The 20,892-nt window shown below is 40.6% G+C and overlaps 3 protein-coding genes across 5 annotated transcripts in view; all 3 read left to right on the top strand.

Moving 5' to 3' along the window:
* The first annotated feature begins 67 nt into the window (after positions 1–67).
* Positions 68–11,072, top strand: Zbtb26 (zinc finger and BTB domain containing 26). Its single transcript, NM_199025.3, has 2 exons — positions 68–553; positions 6,241–11,072. The coding sequence occupies exon 2, from the start codon at positions 6,251–6,253 to the stop codon at positions 7,571–7,573; it is 1,323 nt and encodes a 440-aa protein (NP_950190.2). The 5' UTR covers positions 68–553; positions 6,241–6,250; the 3' UTR covers positions 7,574–11,072.
* Positions 11,073–12,320: 1,248 nt separating this feature from the next.
* Positions 12,321–17,740, top strand: Zbtb6 (zinc finger and BTB domain containing 6). Its single transcript, NM_146253.5, has 2 exons — positions 12,321–12,431; positions 13,317–17,740. The coding sequence occupies exon 2, from the start codon at positions 13,326–13,328 to the stop codon at positions 14,595–14,597; it is 1,272 nt and encodes a 423-aa protein (NP_666365.1). The 5' UTR covers positions 12,321–12,431; positions 13,317–13,325; the 3' UTR covers positions 14,598–17,740.
* A 1,129-nt stretch (positions 17,741–18,869) lies between these two features.
* The window catches only part of Rc3h2 (ring finger and CCCH-type zinc finger domains 2), a 55,510-nt gene continuing 53,487 nt past the window's right edge, over positions 18,870–20,892 (top strand). For 2 of the 3 annotated variants that reach the window (NM_001290642.1, NM_001100591.1), the window contains exon 1: positions 20,337–20,473. The gene's annotated coding sequence lies outside the window, so the exon portion shown is untranslated. Of the gene's footprint in view, positions 20,474–20,892 lie in introns of all 3 variants that reach the window. The other variant, XM_006498124.4, reaches the window with a different exon arrangement.

The raw sequence follows: 20,892 nt of genomic DNA, 5'->3' as shown, positions 1-20,892 counted from the left end.
GCATTCCGATTGGCGGAGATGACCATGGGACCTGGAAGTTGTCTTTGTCCGGCCAGGGCTGCCCTTCCGGTTCCGTTGGGTCCCCCTTTGGCTCAGGTTGCCTGCCCCTCCCCCTTCCCGGAGCCCCGAGGGGCCGCAGCTCCTGGTTTTGCCAGATGTAGATGGCGACCTTCCCCCCGGGTCTGTAAGTTCGGAGGCCACCCGAGAGCCGGGCTAGGGTGCGGGGTCTCTGGAAATGGAGCCCCCGTGGGGACCTGGATCGGCCGCAACCTGCCCTGGGATGGGAGCCAAGGAGCTGGTCTAGGCCCCCAGACTTTTGAGCCATTGGACTGGCCCATGCTGCATCCCACTTTCTTCCCCTTCCCGAATCTGCAGTGGGGAATCTCAGGATGCCCCAGGGACCGCTTCCTGAGACCCTCTATATAGGGCCCTGTAGCTGGCCAGGAAGCCAGACTCTGGCATTTTGTAAAAAGTGCTGCAGTTGAGGCCGGCAGAAAACTGAACGGCGGGAGCTAGCCAAGGCAAGGCCTTCAGTGCCAACCGCGAGTCTACTGTAAGTGCCAGGTTTTGATGGGTTTTACCCTTGCTCAACCGCGGATTACAGCACCTTTTGAATTACTGGTGTTATGCCATTCAATAGAGGTTCATCAAATATCCAGTGTTCATCTCCAGTTTGGAAGCGACATTTATAAGCAAATTGATGTTCGTAAGAGGGTGGAGGGTATGCAATATGTTACTTTAATCAACTGCTCTAAGGACAGTTGCTGGGAAGCCTGTAGAAGAGAGTGGCCTCTAAATCCTACTTCTTGATAAAGAGAACTCGTGAAATTACTTTTTCCAAAAAAAGAAAAGTTGTAGTGGTACTGAGACGTTACAGACTATGAGAAAAAGGAATAGGGACAGGGAGGTTGTGTACATAAGAGTTTGAGTTGGAGAAGTAAAGTGAAATCCAAATAGTGAAAAGTTTAACCAACACTAAATGAGATGAATTATCTTTTTGAAGCTCTTTGAGCAGGAAACTGATATGGTCAGATTTGTACTACAGAAAGTAATTTTGTTCTCTGGGAAGCCTGTAGAATAGAAATAGCTGACTCTGGGTTCTCTTAGCTAAAGTCTAGGTACTTATATTTGAGATTATTTTGAAAAGGTGATGACGTCCTGGTGAGATGCATTAAAATCTAAAGTAGAGTTACGGTATTGTTACAAGAAAGGAGGCAAGTGCTAATGTGTCATAGATAATTATACGCTGAAAGAGAAGAAAAAGTAAGTCTTAGAATTTAAGCAGTTGACATTTGAAGAATAGCAATGCCATAATCAGAAATAAAACCACAAAGAATTACAAATTCAGTTTTTGAGTTTGAATTTATGTCTAAAGGGATAGTGACATACAGCTGCCCAGTGTAGGAGCTGGGGACACAGATATGGAGATGAGCCTCAGCGTCATAGCATGTAGACCATAAGAAGATCTGGCATCCTAGAGGGTGCACTGAGAAAGAAGGTTACTGGGAGGACAATGGCTACGCTAATGAAGCAGGAACTCCAATTGGAGCCAACAGTAAAAGGGAGAAAAGAACACAGGGTTGAAGCAACTAGGGTGACCCAAATATCAGAAGAGGATTTTGAAGAGAATCCCTTGGATCTTTTTTGTTAACAGGATGGGTAAGAAGCAATTTTAGTAGATGAGGTAATGAAATATAAAATATCAGAGGCCTCAACTGGTTTGATATTCCATTGGAGAAACGTGAAAGATTTGTTTATTTACTGAACATGTTTAAAGAGCACATAGCAGGCACCATTCTAAGTTCATTTGAAAATTAACTAATAGGCTGGAACGATAGTCAGTAGATACAGCTCTTGCAGAAGATGTGGGTTCCGTTCTCAGAGCTCACACGGTGTCTCAGAATTATCATAATTCCAGTTCCAGGGGATCTCCTACCTTCTGGCCTCCATGCGCCAGGCATGCGAGTGGTGCACATACACACATGCAGGCAGACACTCATAAAACAATTACTTCTTTAATGATGAACTTACTTAATTTTCCTTAGCAGCCCCATTTATTATTGGTTGAAAAGAATCCTGAAACAGACTGGATAAGTAAGTGGCTGAACAGAGTTCTAACTGTAGAAATACGACTCCAGAGTCCGTGCTGTACTCACTGTACTGTGTTATGACTAGATGGGAGTCAAGGAGTGGGAGAGTGTAAGGAAAAATTGGCTTCTTGATTAAAAAGGAGACCTCTAAGCATAGCGAGGGTGAGAAGAGGTAAGTGATGAGTTTATGTTGTATTGTGTATATGTTTTTTCTTTCTTCTGTCCTAAGGTCCACTTCCATTCTATGCAAACTTAGGTGTACTTTTTGTACTCTAATGTTTTCATTTACAATCTGCTTACCATTTCAGTGAGGTTTCTTCTACAGCTTTTGATGTGTGGTGTGTTTCTAACCAGCTCCCCTGGTGGTGCCAGGAAGGCTCTTTTGGTGGATTTTGATAAGCAGCCTATGATCATCTCCTCTAGTAGTCGCTAGGTTAACTGAATGACATACCAAGAGATCCAGCCACTAAAGCCAAATATCTTAGAGTTATTTGGATAGTTTCTCTCTTGTTCTTCACCTTGATGAGCATGGTCATTGTTTAGCTGATTCTTTGTTTTAAATTCTTTTTTAAATTTCTCTAGATAGTCACAATCTCATCATTTCTGTTTTGATCTGTTAAAATGATGGCATTAGTAAAAGGCTGTTCACTTAGCCATTTCCTATATATTCTTCAAATTGCAGAGTTTTGGCTAGTGCAAGAGTATAAGCATCATCATTTTTAAATATTAAATACCTAGAACAGTATCTCCTAGTATATTGTTGAGATTAAAGTTGATTAAATTTAGTAATGAGGATAGGGACTTAAGAATTCTTACCATAGTAATAAGTAATGACCTCTTGGGAAAGGAAACTAATGACAGGAAATAACTAATGGCTAAAGTGTGTGACCTAGGACTACATTATTAAGGGATAATTGGGCTGATAGGTATTGGGAAAAGTTTCCTAAAGGAAACCACAGACTTCCCTAACTTTTTTGGACTAAAGCAGAAAGATAAAAAAGCAGGCTTTTTCTTGAGACACCTCTTCAGCTGCTCATGTTGATAAGTTTCTGGAGAACTCAGGAGTGGGATGCAAATGAACCTGAATTCTAGTTTATCTGTAGAAAAACAAGGGACAAGTTTCCAAACTGAATACATTTGTCATAAAACATTCTAAGTGCTACCTCACTCTAGCTGAAAACAATGTTCACTTTTGACTATGACTAGGAAAATACTGGTCAGCTTCATGAATTCAAGATCAGCTCAACTCGAAAAAATGAATGGCACTTTTGTTTGGGCACTTGACATAATGGTCATTTTTATTATTTCTGGCTAAACTGGAACATTCAACATTTTCAACATTCACTTTTGAAATTACAGAATGAATATTTTAAAGCTACTGCCACTAAAACTGACTGCTTTTTTGAAGTTTGGCTGCTTCAAAATACTGATAATATTCCCAGTGTTTGAAACCTATTGATTTCTCTGCCACATTCACTTCTTTGTATTTAGAATGCCACACAGGAAGAAAAGTCACACTTTGTGATTATTAGCATGCACATGCCCCACCCTTCTGAAGGTTACTTCTTTCAGCTAAATTATAAGATTGAAGATATATATATATGTGTGTGTGTGTGTGTGTGTGTGTGTGTGTGTGTGTGTGTATGTGTGTGTGTGTATATGTATATGTATTGTTGTTGTTTGTTTTTTCCAGACAGGGTTTCTCTGTGTAGCCCTGGCTGTCCTGGAACTCACTCTGTAGACCAGACTGGCCTTGAACTCAGAAATCTGCCTGCCTCTGCCTCTGGAGTGCTGGGATTAAAGGCGTGAGCCACCACGCCCAGCGATATTTTTTTATTGTTGAGGTTTGATCTCACAATGTAGCTCAGGCTGGCTAGAACTTGAATTCTAACCCCCTCAGCCTCTGGGTACTGTGTGCATAGATTTGTGCCTTCAGGCCCAGCTTGAGGTTTTGTTTTTGTTTTTAATATTCTTCTCATTATCAGTTATCAAGGTCCCTGAAAAAGCTTTTACTATTTTTTGCTTGTTTCTTATTACTATTTTCATTCCTTTCTAGTCCCTTGTGGCCCCAAACCCATAATGCCTCCAATCTGTTCTATGTAACAAGGTTATTTTTATTGTAAACCTAACTCTGTAGGCTCAACTACTGCATACTGAGCCTTCCTGTGTGTTTGGTTTGGTACTAGGTGATAATAGTCTGCACCAGTTTGAATAGAAGAGAGATAGGATGTGGGTGTTGCCGCCTAATGCCAGGGAATTTGTAGTTTGGACAGGAAGGAAGTTTCTGATGAAGCAGTGTGAGTGTTATATAGAAGTACTGTGCTGTGGGCTCTACAGACAACACTTCTCTTAAGTGGAAAGAACTAGAGAGCCAGGCTGGCTAGAATGCAGTGTTCTAGAGTAGTCAATGTGACAAACTTAGAGCAAGTAGATATATTGTGTACCTGTCAGAGAGGAATAAGAATAACATCTGGACTCTTGTCATCAGGAACTGTTACTCTGAAAAATTAAGATTATGAATTTTGTGCTTCAGAATCTAGATGTGATGCCAGGCATAGTGATGCACGCACACCTTTAATCCCAGCACTCAGGAGGCAGAGGCAGGTGGATCTCTGTGAGTTCTAGACCAGAGTGAGTTCCAGAACAGCTGGGGCTACACAGATCTTGCCTCAAAAAAAAAAAAAAAAAAAAGAAAGAAAATCTAGATTTGACCAGGAAAAGCTGGTTGTCTCACTTGACTATGAGGAAGAGACTGTTGAGTACACAAAATTCAAGCTGGATTTCCTAACATACCAAGTTTATAGAACTGTTTCTCAGAGACAGAACTGACATATATTGAGCTGATAGAAGACAGGTTTATAAAAAGAGAATGCCAGTTACTTTTAGTGAAGACTGGAATTATGGTAGTGGTGTGGCTAATTCACCCTTCCTATTTTTTAACAGTGTTGAGGATTGAATCCAGGGCTTCACATGTGGTGAGGCAAATTGTCTACTGCTAACCTATATATGTCCTCAATCCTATGCAGAATCTCCTCTGTGTGGACTGTATTACACCACAATTTACCCTTATTAGTTTTAGTTAGTTGACTTATAACCAAGAAGCTAGCCTAGCATTTTTGAACTGTACTGTTTGAGAGAAGAGGAGCTAGCAGCCAAGGAGAACATTTAGGAATTAATTCTAGTAGTTCACATGATGAAAAATGACAGACACGTGGGGTAAGAAGGAAAGAACAACTTAATAAATAGTGATGTATCTTATTCCCACTCACACCCCCATAGTAGGGTCATTGTTTTTTCTCCATTTATAAAGAAATGTTTCTTATAAGAGAGTTTAGATTTATCCATAATGCACAGGATAAAGAATTGTGTGTTTTGGCAGTGACCAAAATTGTCTCTTTAAATCTCTGACTTTTATCACAGAATGGTTATATAAATAAATTCATACCAAAAAGTAGGGAGTGATTCTTAGTAAGCAATATCCCTGTAGACTCTTTACAATAGAAAGCAAGGGCCTGGAGAGAGAAAGCTTAGTGTTTAAGAACACTTGCTGTTTTTCCAGGGGGCTCCAGTTCTATTCCCAGTATCCGTACAACCATCTTTAACTCCAGTTCCCGTTTATCTGACACCCTCTTCTGGCCTCTGGGGATACACACATGGCACACAGATGTGCATACTGGCAAAACAGCCATACGCATACATACAGCAAAACAGACTGACATCATCATCATAGGAAACAAAGGAAAACAAAGCAGTTGCTTTAGGAAACAGTAGATGAACTATGCTGTATGTCTTCTTGTTACTTGGGTTCTGATGTTTTTGTTTGAATAGAATTCTCATTTGATAGTGAAAAACTTTTTGGACTAACTCAAGCATTGCTTTGGACTAACTCAAGCATTGCTCTTGTGTTAAGTGTATTAAAAGATTGAGCGAATGCCCAGTTATTTACATTTCTATATTTCTACTCCTTGGGTACAGTTGACACCTGTTAATGGTAAGAAATAACTTTTAGCAGCCATTGAAAGCTGTTATCATAGGTTTTTGGAGACATATAAAACAAGCATGACAACACATTTGGTTTTGAAAGGTAAATCCAGATTTCTAAATTGTTTAAATTTTTACATTCCACCTTTTTTACATTTCTGTCCTTTAGGTCTGCCAAAATGTCTGAAAGATCAGATCTCCTTCACTTCAAGTTTGAAAATTATGGAGATTCAATGTTACAAAAAATGAACAAATTAAGAGAAGAGAATAAATTTTGTGATGTTACAGTTCTCATAGATGATGTTGAGGTGCAGGGGCATAAAATTGTTTTTGCTGCAGGTTCCCCCTTCTTAAGAGACCAGTTTTTACTGAATGATTCCCGAGAGGTGAAAATCTCCATATTACAGAGTTCTGAAGTGGGGAGACAATTGCTCTTGTCCTGTTATAGTGGTGTGCTGGAATTCCCTGAGATGGAACTGGTAAATTACTTGACTGCTGCGAGTTTTCTTCAGATGAGCCACATTGTAGAACGGTGCACACAGGCGCTGTGGAAGTTTATAAAGCCAAAACAACCAATGGATAGTAAAGAGGGATCTGAACCACAGAGCGCTTCTCCCCAGTCGAAAGAACAGCAGGGAGATGCCAGAGGCTCTCCAAAGCAGGACTTACCTTGTATTCATCCATCTGAAGACAGTATGGATATGGAGGACAGTGATATTCAGATTGTTAAGGTAGAATCTATTGGGGATGTATCAGAGGATAGAAGTAAAAAAGATGAGAACCAGTACATTTCTTCTGAACCCACTGCTTTGCACTCATCAGAGCCCCAGCACTCCCTGATAAACTCAACTGTGGAAAACAGAGTTAATGAACTAGACCAGAGCCATCTCCACAATTACGCCCTCTCTTACACAGGCAATGATGACATCATCATGACCTCTAAAGATGTCTTTGGGCCTAATATTCGAGGTGTAGACAAAGGCTTACAGTGGCATCACCAGTGCCCAAAGTGTACCAGGGTATTCCGTCACCTGGAGAACTACGCCAACCATTTAAAAATGCACAAACTGTTTATGTGTCTACTCTGCGGCAAGACTTTCACTCAGAAAGGCAATCTTCATCGACACATGCGTGTACATGCCGGAATTAAACCTTTCCAGTGTAAAATCTGTGGGAAAACCTTTTCTCAGAAGTGTTCCTTACAGGACCATCTTAACCTTCACAGTGGAGATAAGCCCCATAAATGTAACTATTGTGACATGGTTTTTGCACATAAGCCAGTTTTGAGGAAACACCTTAAACAGCTGCATGGCAAAAACAGCTTTGATAATGCCAATGAGAGGAGTGTACAAGACCTCACAGTGGATTTTGACTCTTTTGCATGTACAACAGTCACAGACTCTAATTGCCAGCCACAACCTGATGCAACACAGGTCCTGGATGCAGGTAAACTGACCCAAGCTGTCCTCAGCTTAAGGAGTGACAGTACATGTGTGAATTGAACAGGGCTTAGTGCTCACAGCCAGAGCTGGCAGTATGGCAATAGTCGCTGAGTCTCTTTAGAAGTCACTTGGTAGTTTCTTCTACAAAGCCTCCAAGCAGGTGGTAGTGAGTGAGTTGAAGCACTAGCAGACTAGGTGACTCCCTCTTATGGTAGCTTTGCTTTCCTTTGGCCCTCTCCTGGTTCCTTTTTGAGTTATTTAACCTGTGATTTCTGTTTTCCTTTTCTAAGGAATAATTCCATTTGTCTACCTAGTGTTGATATATGTCTTAGACTGGCACTATTTTAAATTTTTTACCAAGCACATTCTGAAGGTACCAACAAATGACATTATCTACTTCCTACTAGTAAACTGTGTTTAGGAAAGTTAATATTTCTCCTTGGGGGAAAAATGAGGCTGGGATAGAAGGTGATACTGCTGTTGACCTAAATATGTGATAGAGTTTCTGTTTGTCTACTGTGATTCATCCAAGGCTGATGAGTGAATCTGCTTCCTGCCGTTTGTACTTTTTTGGAGCTGCTGTGGAGAAGTGTGTGGGTTTGTACTTTAAACACTAACTGCCCATTGAAATTTTCTTAAAACCCAGAATACAATTTTTTTCAGCAACTTCTACAGACAAAAAGGGACTGCCATGGGGCGGATAATCAGTAAATGATAGAAATATAATAAAACAAGAGTGGGCATATGGAAGTTTTCCTAAATATTATGACCTAACAAGAGGCCATCTGCGTACATATATATCCTGTTGATGCTTTAATAATTGGAAATGTTTTAGGCATGCTCAGGTGAGCTAAAGAATAATGGATTATGTTGGAGTCTAAATGATGTATCATTTTATACATAAGAAAGGTGCATTTGGCCATAACTTGTCCAGTATAGAATTAATGTCTCCAGCCAGTCTTTCCTTTTCACATGGACCTTCATCTTAGAAATCGATGAAAAAAATTAAATGTGATACAGAGGAACTACCAGAATTTCTGCATTTAGATAGCCTTAGAGATACACAATACGCTGTCTACTTTTGCTACCTTTGATAGTTGATCTTGAAGGATGGGGGAAAAAAAAACAAACAATTCTTTATCCTGAAGTAAATTTTAGACATTTGTTTGAGCCTGCTTCTTACCCAAGGGTTACAGGGAGGTGATAGGATTGCTAGAGATCTTAGAAACTTTCAAAAGATTGCTTACACTATCTGCCATTTTAAATAGGGGCATTTAGAGTCAAACAGGTAGCCTGGCCACTATTGGCCCAAATACACTTGACAAAATATGATTATCCCAATACATCTCTTCCACATACCTTGTCTTTAACGATGGGGAATAGTAACACATTAACAGAAAGTTTCCAATTCTGTTTCACTATTGTATAATTGTCCCTTTTGGTTTTCAGAGACAGCCAAGAATTCACCAACAAAATGTCATAGAAGGACTTGTAAGAATTACTTTTTAAACTTTATTTTATTTTGGTGGTTTGTGCCTGTAACCTCAGAATTTACAAAGTTACAAGAAGGTTGCCTGGGCTATAGAATGAGGCCCTCCTTCAAAAGACCTAAATAAATATAATTATTTTATAGTAGTGGTGCTGGAAGTCGAACCCAGTGTCTCATAGGCACTGGACAAGCACTGTACCACCTAGATACAGCTCTAGCCTGATCATTGTTCTTAGCTAGATGAACATTATACTATTTCTAAATGACTGGTTTGGCTATCAAGGGAACGGCAGGTTAGAATAATGCGAAAATAATCCAAATATGAAACTGATTTTGTCTAAAAAACTTTATTTCTACCAGACTTTTGTTTTTTATTTTTAAGCTATGAGAGCACATGGACAGAAAAATCCAAAAATTTATATTAATTTATATATAGACATAATTTGATATATTTACACATAGCTCAGATTTGAGGCATAATTTTTACTAAATATTTAAATGTGAGTACAGTTAGCTAACATGTGTGCTAGGTACTTCATGCCCAACATCACTCAGTATAGTCCTAATAATGCCTCCTAGCATTCCAAATTTTGCATGATTCATCCAAAGAGCACCAGTTCTATGCAACAGTGGGACTCTAATCATCCCATGTTTTAAATATTTTCTCTGAACATCATTTGAAGATGGTGGGGCTCCATATACTTATTCTTGTCCAGTTACTGTTAGTAGTTTGAAGACTTAAGAACGGCATGGGTTTAAATAGCACTGGTCTCTCTAGTTGGAGGCTATTTCTTGATTAATTTCAGTCACTCAGAAGGCCTTTTTTCTTTTCTTTTTTTTTTTTTCCCCTTTTTAAAAAATGCCCGAGACTTTGAATCCAAGGCCTCATGCACATTAAACATGTACTCCAGCACTGAGCTACTCCCACAGCCTCAAGAAGTATTAGTAACCAACTGGAATTTCCAGGTACTGTGTTATATTCTGAGGATAGGAAGGTAAGATTGATATATATGGTCCCTGTCCTTATAGGGCAAGCGATTTTAGTGAGATGATGTCTCAAATTTATATCCTAACAAGAATAAAATTGCCTCGTTTTCTTTAATCACTTAAAGCAGTGGTTTTCTACCTGTGGAATCAAGTGATTTTTTTTTTCACAGAGGTTGCCTAAGACCATAGAAATTGTTTTTGTTTATATTACAATTTAATTACATTATAATTCAAAACAGCAGAAATGCAGTTATGAAATAATGAAAATATTTTTATGGTTGGGCTCACCACAGCATGAGGAACTGTATTAAAGGATCTCACAATATTAGGAAGGTTGAGAACCCTGACTTAAAGTCCACTTTCTTAGGGGTTTCTGTTAGTAAAATTTTTGGTTCTGTTTGTAAGTGTAAACCATTTGCATAATTTGTGATCTCTTCCATTTCTTGGCTGGAGAGGTCTTATTTTTGTGTGAGATATTTAATTTTGGTGGAACTTGGTTTCTTTGCTTACGTGTTTCTCAGATTTTAAAGCAAAGAGAAGAGGCATATATTTTATTGTGGAAGAAGGCTTTTCACACTAGTAATTATATGAGGCAGAGGTGAGCCTTAGTTACTCAGCATTTGGTTTAATTTGGCTTTTTGTTTTTGTTTTTGTTTTTTTGAGGCAGGATCTTACTATGTGGCCCTGGCTGCCTCTGCCTCTGCTGGGATCACAGGTATAGGCCACGATGCCAGCCTCAGTGTTTGTGTTGTATGGATTCCTAGGAAAACCTCAAAAGAAAGAGGACCCTCTTTACTGTAGTTTGTTTTTTTTAAAATTACTGTTATTTATTTATTATTTAATATGAAAACAATCTCCAAACTGAAGTGGCTCTGAGGTAAATCAGGTGTGATTTTGCATTAGTTTAGAAGATGTGTAAGTGAAAGGTGACTAATGTCACTATTTCTAAAATATTGTCCTAAACAACTTAGAACATTTTATTTCAGCTCATGAATGGCTGTTCTAAATCTGTTGTATGTTAGACATACTTGAACTACCTCTTTACTTAATGGGGAAGTTTCCTTAATAAAAGTTAACCATTAACCTGTGGTGTCATTGACTTCTTATTCTACTCTCTTCCCTCCTTATTTCTCAGTTGTTTGAATTTAAGGATTCTTTAAGGATGGCAAAGGGCTGAAAATGCAGCTCAATAGTAGTGTTTTCTGGAGGCCCAGGCTTAATCATCAGCCATCCCTACACTTCGCAAATAGGGACTTTCTGAATAACTGTGAGAATGCAAAGAAAGATAAATATTGTCCTAAATAATCCCCCTCCCTTGGTTGTGGCATATATTTCGATATGGGTATGTACGTGCAGTTTTGAAGATAGATCATTTCCAACTGAATCCCAACTAATTGAGGTGCAACTCAGAAATAATGTGCAATCGGTATAAAATGGCCGACCGGCCACGATGTTCCCCTGAGGAATCACCACCATGAGACAGGTCTAGTACAAAAAGAAGTTTATTGAGTGAAGTGAAGGGGACCTGGAAAGGGGGTAGAGGCAGAGAAGGATATAAAGAGGAGGAGGCTTGAGGGAAGTCCTGGGACTATTGCTAGTCCCATTGTAATTGGCCATTGTAATGACTTACCACGTCTCCTAGCAGAGCACTTTAAATATTCTTAATTATCTTCTTAAATTCCCATCCGAGTTAACATTATGATTAAAAATAAGGAGAAGGAGGAATGAAAAAAAATGCTCTTATGCTTAAATGGTCCGTCATCTAACGGGGCGGGGGAGCGGGGGGGGGGGGAGAGAAGCACAAAACAGCTCCCTCATGCCTGGCAGGTGACTATGCAAACTGTTGCTAGGAGCTGTTGGGCGGAGCCTAGAGGAATCGCTGACAAAGGGTAATTGGGGAGGAAAGCAAGGCTTTACTTTCATAAAGCCCTGTGTTTAATTCCCATCACCCAAAGAGAAGAATCTTTTAGGGGTAGGCTGTCAAAAGCAGCAGGGTGAAGAGGATGCCATTGGAAACGACAGAGGAGGGGAGGGCAAAGAGACTGGTGGAGCTGTGTCCTGAGGTTAGGGCCAGGTCCTGATGGGAGTAGCCCAGCTACAATACATTGCTGCGAGGTCCTTTCCTTCGGCTCCGCCCCTCAACTCCTTGGCTCCTTGGCGGTTCCGGCCCTGAGCGTTCTTCGCTCGCAGCAAACAGCTTCATACCGGAGCAGGAACGGCCAGAAAGACCCGGCTCGCTGATATTTAGATATTTTTCTGTCTTTCCTGCAGCGGAAAAAGAGAGGAAGAAAGAGCATCTCAGGATGTTCTTCCGGGGCGTCCAGACAGTCTCCGCGAAGAATAAAGCTGGTTGACTCCGGAAGCGTTTCCTTCCAGGCTAAGTCCATCTTCCGGCCTGGGCTGCCATTGCCGCGGAAGCCTCAAAGCCAGTTTTGCTAGTCGGTAAGTGAAAGTGACGGAGACATGCTGGGGTTTGAGGCTGAAGGAGTGAGTACACCCCGCGGTGGCCTCCGCTCTAGCCTGGCACCGCACCCACCTGACCAGTCGGGCCCGACTTCGGAAGGCTCGACTTGGGAACCGTGTGCCTCGTTGGAGGGAGTTGGCAGGCAGGCGGTCTAGGATTCCAGTCAGCTCCTCTTGCTGTATGGGACCCTTTACCCACTGGGAGAACACAGAACCAGGAGGAAAAGAGTCCCTGGGAGAGGAGGAGTCACGTTAGTTTGGGCTCAACGGAGCTAAAGCACAAGTTGGGAAATGGAGCTGAAATCGTGAATGTAATAGATAGGCAAATGGGCGTTCCCGTGTTTTATTTGTACAATGATGAACAATTTAACATTAAGGAGCTGGGTGTATGAAAAACGGACCAAGATCAATCAATAAAAGGTGGGTTAGGGTGAAATCCTGAAGGAGTTTGAATTCTTTTTAAGAACGAAAGGCTGTCTAGGAAGTGGGGGAGATGCTGGACGATTTAAGCATAAGAGCATTAAAGAGTGCTTTGCTAGGAGACCTGTGGGAAGTCATTACAATGGCCAATTACAATGGGACTAGCAATAGTGGTGGGACAATTTGAAGATTGTGTTTTCTAACTTAAGGGGTTAAGTGTACTTTTTTGGTGTCACTACTGTACTGGTATTTAAAAACTTACGTACCATGATACAGAAATGCATTTTGAGTTTCTGAGTTTATAGATGGTTATTGGGAAACAGTTTTACTCCTAGCACTCAAAGTTTGGGTCTCCATTATTCCCAATACATGCTGGGAAGTGGGGGACTCAGTACCATAAAGCATTGCCTATCCAGTATCAATGCTGTGCTCTGTTTTGCATAGATCGTGACCATGGCTGCTGAGTCTGATGTTCTACACTTCCAGTTTGAACAGCAAGGAGATGTGGTCCTACAGAAAATGAATCTCTTGAGACAGCAGAATTTATTTTGTGATGTATCCATTTATATTAACGATACTGAGTTCCAGGGGCACAAGGTGATTTTGGCTGCTTGCTCCACTTTCATGAGAGATCAGTTTTTACTCACACAGTCAAAACATGTCAGAATCACCATTCTACAGAGTGCAGAAGTAGGCTGGAAGTTGCTGTTGTCCTGCTATACTGGAGCACTTGAAGTAAAAAGAAAAGAGCTTTTGAAATACTTGACTGCTGCCAGTTACCTTCAGATGGTTCACATTGTAGAAAAATGCACAGAAGCTTTGTCAAAGTATTTGGAAATTGACCTTTCTATGAAAAATAACCAACACACTGACTTGTGTCAGTCTTCAGATACAGATGTTAAGAATGAAGAAGAAAATTCTGATAAAGACTGTGAGATCATTGAAATTTCAGAAGATAGTCCTGTAAACCTAGATTTCCATGTCAAAGAGGAGGAAAGCAATGCATTACAATCTGCTGCAGAGACACTGACATCAGAGCGGATGAGAATGCAGTCACCGGAGCTCTCTGCAGTAGATGGTGGCTTTAAAGAGAATGAAATTTGTATCCTCCATGTAGAATCCATTAGTACAGATGATGTAGAAAATGGGCAGTTTTCACAGCCTTGTACCTCATCCAAAGCAGGCATATATTTCCCTGAAACACAGCATTCATTGATCAATTCTACAGTTGAGAACAGAGTGACAGAAGTTCCTGGAAATACAAATCAGGGGTTATTTTCTGAGAATTCTGATGGAAGTCATGGTACGGTAAATGAGATCCAGAATCTGGATGAGAATTTTTCCTTGAGGCATCAGTGCCCCAGGTGTCCAAGGGGATTTCTTCATGTAGAAAACTATCTGCGACACCTTAAGATGCATAAACTCTTTTTGTGCTTGCAGTGTGGGAAAACATTTACACAGAAGAAAAATCTTAATCGGCATATTCGAGGACACATGGGTATAAGGCCCTTTCAGTGTACTGTGTGTTTAAAGACCTTTACTGCTAAAAGCACACTTCAGGACCACTTGAACATACACAGTGGGGATCGGCCATATAAATGCCATTGTTGTGATATGGATTTCAAACACAAATCTGCTCTCAAAAAGCACTTAACCTCTGTTCATGGCAGGAGCAGTGGTGAAAAATTATCTAGGCCTGATCTCAAACGGCAGAATCTACTGTAATCAAATCAATGACTTTTTTAGACACATTTTATAAAAATGCAGCACATGTAGTGTTGCCCCCCACCCAATCTGTATCATTTATTTTTGTTCTTACATGTTATTCATTCTGAACTTCTAATAATTCCAAAGTTGGTGGTGTGATTAAGTTTATGAGATTCTACATTGTCTCAAACATTATGTATTAGTCCTCTGTTCAGGAGTAATTGCAGATTCTGATTTGTAGTTTTTAGATAAGTGATTTATTGTTGACCTATATAGAATTTTAAGGAAGTAAGATGGCAAGAAAATAGATTTGAAAGCATAGTGTTGCACATCGCTATTAATATTGAAAGCAGATAGGACTAGCAGTTTTTTTTTTTTTTAATTTAACCAGTGTTCTTGATTTATAACCAGAACACCAAGGTACTGTCTTAAAACTAAAGGAGCACAATTCAAATTCACATGGGGCCAGCAAAATGTCTTTAGAAATACATTACTTAAATGTCCAAAAGAATATGTGATTAGACCCTTTTCCTGATTATATATATTGTAGCCTCCCTCAGCCTTGAAGCAGGCTGATCCAGACTTTGACCTTGCTGCCACTAAGAAGGAGAGGCTAGAGCCTTCTGACCTTGATGGCTCTATTTGCTCTTCTCCAAGACTGCTTCCTGCTGAAAGGTCTTTGAGACCGTCCGACCTGTAGATCACCTACTGGCTGGCTCCAGGCACCAAGAATGGGCTGGCAGGGAATGGGCCTACCCTCTTTATAAGCATGGACTCTCAGTAAACTTCAGAGGCTTTGAACAGAAAGGTTTGTCTTGGCCTAGTTCTTTTCTTGCCTCTGGTCTCTTTCAGCCCCAGCACGCCTTTCAGGGGAACCCAGTTCTCGTTCAGCAGGCGGCTACAATATATAACATGGTTGGATTAAGAACTCTGGCCAATGCAAGTATTTTCTTAAATTGACAATTTTCTTAGATTGGCAAGTTACTTTTCTTAAATAGTCCACTTTCATCAAAGACATTGTTACACTGTTTACTTAGGGTTTCTTTTGGTGTTTGTTTTGGTTTACATGCACTAAAATTGACCTCTGTGGAATTACATTTCTACGAATTTAGTACATATCTAATTGTCTGCAATTGGGACACAGAATAGTTCCACCAGCTTCCAAAATTCCCTTATGCTGCTCTTTTGTAGTCCACCCTTTCTAACTCTAAATTCTACTAAGAGTTCTTCATTAATATAATTTGTTCTAATCTGAGGTGATAATAAAACTGGAATCTTATGTTCCCTTTTGATATTTTTTAACCCCACATAGTGCCATTGAGCTCGATTTATATTTGTGAATATTTGTGTATATTATCAAGTCATTAAGTTTTCATATCTCTTATTTTACTTTTGGCATGATTTGTGCAGCTCGGGCTGGCCTCGAGTTTGCCTTGATTCTTGAGCACTGAGATTATGTCTTTGTTTTGAATTGCCTCTGTATGCATTTTCTTTTCGAGCAGTCATCAGGTGAATAGTTTTAATTTTTAAAAGCTACTAGAATTAGTTATAATGTCTCATTATATGTATGAATATCTGTACATTCAATTTTTTTGTCCTTACAATGAAGAGCAAAATTTACTGCCAGGCAAATCACCTTCTCTGACCACAAGAAGTCACTTTCAAACTGTCCTATTTCTCTACATAACTCAGCTCTGTGTAGAGTTTCTACAGTATTTAAGTTTTATTGACTCTTTTCTATATTTTAACATGTAAAATACTTTGTACTATATAAGAGGTTTGTGAAAATTATGTGGTATTATATATAATTTTTGTGATACTTTTGTGGGAATAATGCTCTACATTGAATTTTTAACTCTGGGAGAGACTTTAAAGAATATAAGTCTCAAAGTCACTTCATAAACCAAGTCACTAATTAATCACATTAAGCAGGTCACCTGTCCTTCAACATTCTTTTTGTTTTTTTTTGTTTTTTTTTGTTTTTTTTTTGTTTTCGAGACAGGGTTTCTCTGTATAGCCCTGGCTGTCCTGGAACTCACTCTGTAGACCAGGCTGGCCTCGAACTCAGAAATCCGCCTGCCTCTGTCCCCTGAGTGCTGGGATTAAAGGTGTGTGCCACCATGCCCCGCAACTTTTCTTAATTTTATATAAAATAACTTTGATCTTCCTAATTTGTAGAGTTATTTCTAAGTAAATTTCTACAAATTTATATTCTTCATGTGAACAGAGGAGACATGTCTTTTCAAACACTGCTATTTGCTATTTGAGTACTCTCTTGGAAACAGAACTTTTTTAAAAGTAAACATTTTGTTCCACTTTATAATGGATTGGTTCAGTGGCTAATTTCCTTTCGCACATAACTTAAGAATGGCCAGTTATAGTTGTGAGCGTATTCCCCTCAGAGAAACAGTTTGTGACTGAAGTGCTTCTCTTATTTTTGCTTCCTGAATTGATTTTTGGAAGGGAGGGTTAGGGATGGGTGGAGTAAACAGTGAGTTCTTGGGGGAAGTGGTATGTACTATACTGGGTGTTCAGAACATTTTGAATGTGTTTTAAGTTTTATTCGTGCCTTGTAAGATTGTTGTAAAATCAAAATTTGTGAGCACTTTGAAAGTTTTGCTTGTGGGGAGGGTGTTTTATAATGTGGTTGTTATTTATATTATTTATTTCCATTACGTGGACAAATTGATCCTAGGAGCTGGGCAAAGTGCACATGCCTATAATTCTAGCACTTGGGAGATAGAGGCAAGAGATTCAGTTCAGGGCCAGCCTTTCTTATATATAGCTAAGTTTTAGGCCAGCCTCATATACAGGAGACATTGTTTTAAGGAAAACAAAATAAAAAAGTAAAACAAAACAAAAACATTCCTGGGAGAGCATCCGCTTGCATGACATTTCTGAAAAATTCAGCAAAGTAGAATCTGTAAAGATATGAAGGTATGACAAAGTAAAGTGTAGCATTTATTCATTTTAAATACTTTTAGCTGTTTGTTTATGTCAGAAAAAGCAGTATATTTGGGTTGAACCTAGTATGTACTGCATTTAAATGTGTAAAAGATCTTGAAAAGGTTGTTACTTTGTTGTAGAGAAAATCCTTTCCTCTTTTCATTGGATGTAATTATGTTTGTATGAAACAATAAACCGGAGGTGGGAATGGAGAACTTTGGGCTTGTGTATTTCTATGAATTTTAAAGGAATCATTTTCTCTTTAGTAATAATGTTTTTTAAAATTATGTGTGTGGGGTTATGTGTACATAAGATTTATTATTATATTTTTAGTTATGTGTATGTGTGGGCATATGCTTGCTAGCAGCTTTGGATCCCCTCCTGGAGCTGCAGTGAAGGCAGCTGTGAGCTGGGAACTGCACTCAGTTGCTGTGCAAGAGTAGTCAGCTACATTAACCACCTGGTAATCTATGAAGCCCAAAGACTCACTCTCTCCTGCCTGTTTAATGTACCACCACCTGGCACATTTCTGTTATTTTCAACTGGACAGTGAAAAGTAGAACTACCTACTGGGGCTGGAGAGATGGCTCAGTGGTTAAGAGCATGGACTGCTCTTCCAAAGGTCCTGAGTTCAAATCCTAGCAACCACATAGTGGCTCACAACCATCCATAATGAGATCTGACGCCCTCTTCTGGTGCATCTGAAGACAGGTACAGTGTACTTATAATAATAAATAAATCTTAAAAAAAAAAAAGAACCTACCTACTGGTTTATATATGTACTAAAAGGTAGATAAACAGATTACCAACTGTCATAGGGCTTGTATTTTAATGGAGGTAGACAAACAATTGTTAAGTTTTTGAAATTAATTTGGAAAAATGCCAGTGATTAAAAAATGATAGGGAAAGCTGGGTCGTGCAGATATCAAGGATCAAGGCCAGCCTGGTCTATAGAGTGATTCCAGGACAGCCAAGACTATACAGGTTTTTGAGCCCTGTCTAAAAAACATAATAGGGAAAGGAAGGTGTGATTGTTAACTTTTAATGTGGTTTTCCATGTTTGGGGAATGTTTCCTGTGTGAAATGGAAAAATATCAAATGGAAGTAGAATGGAAAATGCACACACAGTAGGTTAGGGAACATGTATATATAAAATTACTCATCACTGTCCAGTTGAAAAGAACAGAAATGTGCCAGGTGGTGATGGTGCACACCTTTGAGCCCAGCACTCCAGAGGCAGAGTGAGTTCCAGGAAAGCCAGGGCTACACAAGAAACCCTGTCTTGAAACAAAAACAAAAAGAAAATACCAAAATGTACACCTGATTGTTGGGAAACTTTCTTTTTTGATTAACATAATTGGATGAAATTATGAATAATGAGTTATTAATGTATAGCTGGTGGGGCTGCCAGGTGGTGGTACATGCCTTTAATCCCAGCACTTGGGAAGCAGTCAGATCTCTGCGTTTGAGGCCAGCCTGGTCTACAGAGCTAGTTACAGGCTAGCCAAGGCACCAGAAAACAAAACAAACAACAAACAGGTGGGGCCAATGGATCTTTCACAAAAAAAAACAAAATGCAAAAACTAAAAAGCCGATCTTGTCACACTTGCCAGAAGCTTTGTGTCACTGGAGCTGCAGTTGTAAGCAGTTCAGTCTATGATTCTGCCTGGACCTTTCAATTGCTGGGTTCACAGGGATGCACCATCACATCTGCATTTTTTTTTAAAGATTTATTTATTTATTATATGTAAGTACACTGTAGCTGTCTTCAGACACTCCAGAAGAGGGCATCAGATGTGAGCCACGGTGTGGTTGCTGGGATTTGAATTCAGGAACTTCAGAAGAACAGTCGGTGCTTTTAACCACTGAGCCATCTCGCCAGCCCCACATCTGGATTATAACTCATGTATATTTAAAGCTTCATTAGAGAAATTTCCATATTCTAACTTACATACAGATTATTATCATGGATGTTGCTGAACATTTTGTTTCACATTCAGTTGCACATCATTAGCATAGATTCACAATATTAACCTTTTAGGATTACTTTGATAAATTAACTATAAAACTAAAATGCTTTTAAAATATCAGTTATCATACAGCCTGGCATATTTGTTTATAATTGTTGCTTTTCTCATCCTTATTTTCAGTCTTTCTTCATAATTCCTACCTTACAGGTTGCCATAAGTCCTCTAACAAATATTGAGTTATAATTCCAAAACTTGTAAAATTTGATCCTTCTCACTTTTGAGGCATCTGGGATTTTAGATGAGGTAGGTGGGTTTGCCAAACGTTTTCACTTTGGTCCTGGTTTTTGTAAACTGGAGAATTATTTGCTAATCTGGTTAGTATCTCACTACAAAGAGAGTAAAGTAGACTGTAACATAGATGAAGCAGGTTCTGCTCTATGGATGATAAATTTAACGTTGGCTCAATCTTGCAAGCCTCCTGGTCAAGGCTTAGATGTGCAGGGAGTTTCCCATAAGGCCCTTCGTCTTGCCTAGTCCTCGCATCATCTCCCACAGTACTCTGGGGTTCCTTTGTCATGTGACGAGGGTGGCTTTCTTCTTCAGAGGGAAACTGATGCGCAGTTCTGGTGGCCGGGCCACTACGCTTCCCTTCTGCCCCAACTCCCGGGCTTGCGTAATCTCGCGTGAAGTGAACAGTATCTTCTCGCGAGAGCTAAATCGGGATCCCTCCAGGTCCGCCTCCGTGGTGAGGAGGAGGAGGAGAAGGAGGAGGAGGAGGCGGAGGGAGGGAGGAGGAGGAGGCCCCGTCGCGGCCTTCGCCGCCGCCAACGGGGCTGTCCCTGTAGCTCCCGATGGAGTTTGAGGCCCTGAAACCGCCGCCGAGCTCTGCCCCGGCGAGACGAGGCGCCTCCGTCGCCGAGCCGCGCCGTCGCGGGGCCCCCGGGAGCGGCCCTTAGCGACCCCGCCCGGGCCCCTCAGGTAGGGCGGGGGCGGGCAAGATGCGGCTGGGGCCCTGGCCCGGCTGCCGGGTCCTCAGAGGTGGGGCGGGGAGCTGTCTCTGCCCGGCGGCCTGTGCACGGTGGCCGCCGGTACCCCGAGGGTTGGGAGTCGCGGGCCGCACCTGACACGACAGAGAGGCCCCTCGCTCTGGTAGGGCTTTTTGATGCGAAGCGAAACGCTCAGATGGCCACCTTTCTCCAGCACCGGCTGAAGGGACGCCTCTGACCACTGAGGATCCCACCCGAACAGAGGCCGGCTTCCTTCTTTGCTTAACCCATGTAGGAAGAGGGGCTTTCGAAAAGGTCCCCGAGATCAGGTCCTGTCTTAGCGTTTTCTTTTCAGCCCTTGGGCTTACCGAGACCACAGCGCTGGGATGGAGGCGATCTGAGTGTTGTAAA

Source organism: Mus musculus, chromosome 2, assembly GCF_000001635.26.
Source record: "Mus musculus strain C57BL/6J chromosome 2, GRCm38.p6 C57BL/6J".
NCBI classification, from domain to species: domain Eukaryota; kingdom Metazoa; phylum Chordata; class Mammalia; order Rodentia; family Muridae; genus Mus; species Mus musculus.
The sequence above is the reverse complement of the archived record's forward strand: the minus strand, read 5'-3'. Positions and strand labels throughout refer to the sequence as shown.

Excerpts from the sequence above, each read along its gene's own strand:
- Zbtb6 (NM_146253.5), top strand. The coding sequence starts at position 13,326 with ATGGCTGCTGAGTCTGATGTTCTACACTTCCAGTTTGAACAGCAAGGA.
- Zbtb26 (NM_199025.3), top strand. The coding sequence starts at position 6,251 with ATGTCTGAAAGATCAGATCTCCTTCACTTCAAGTTTGAAAATTATGGA.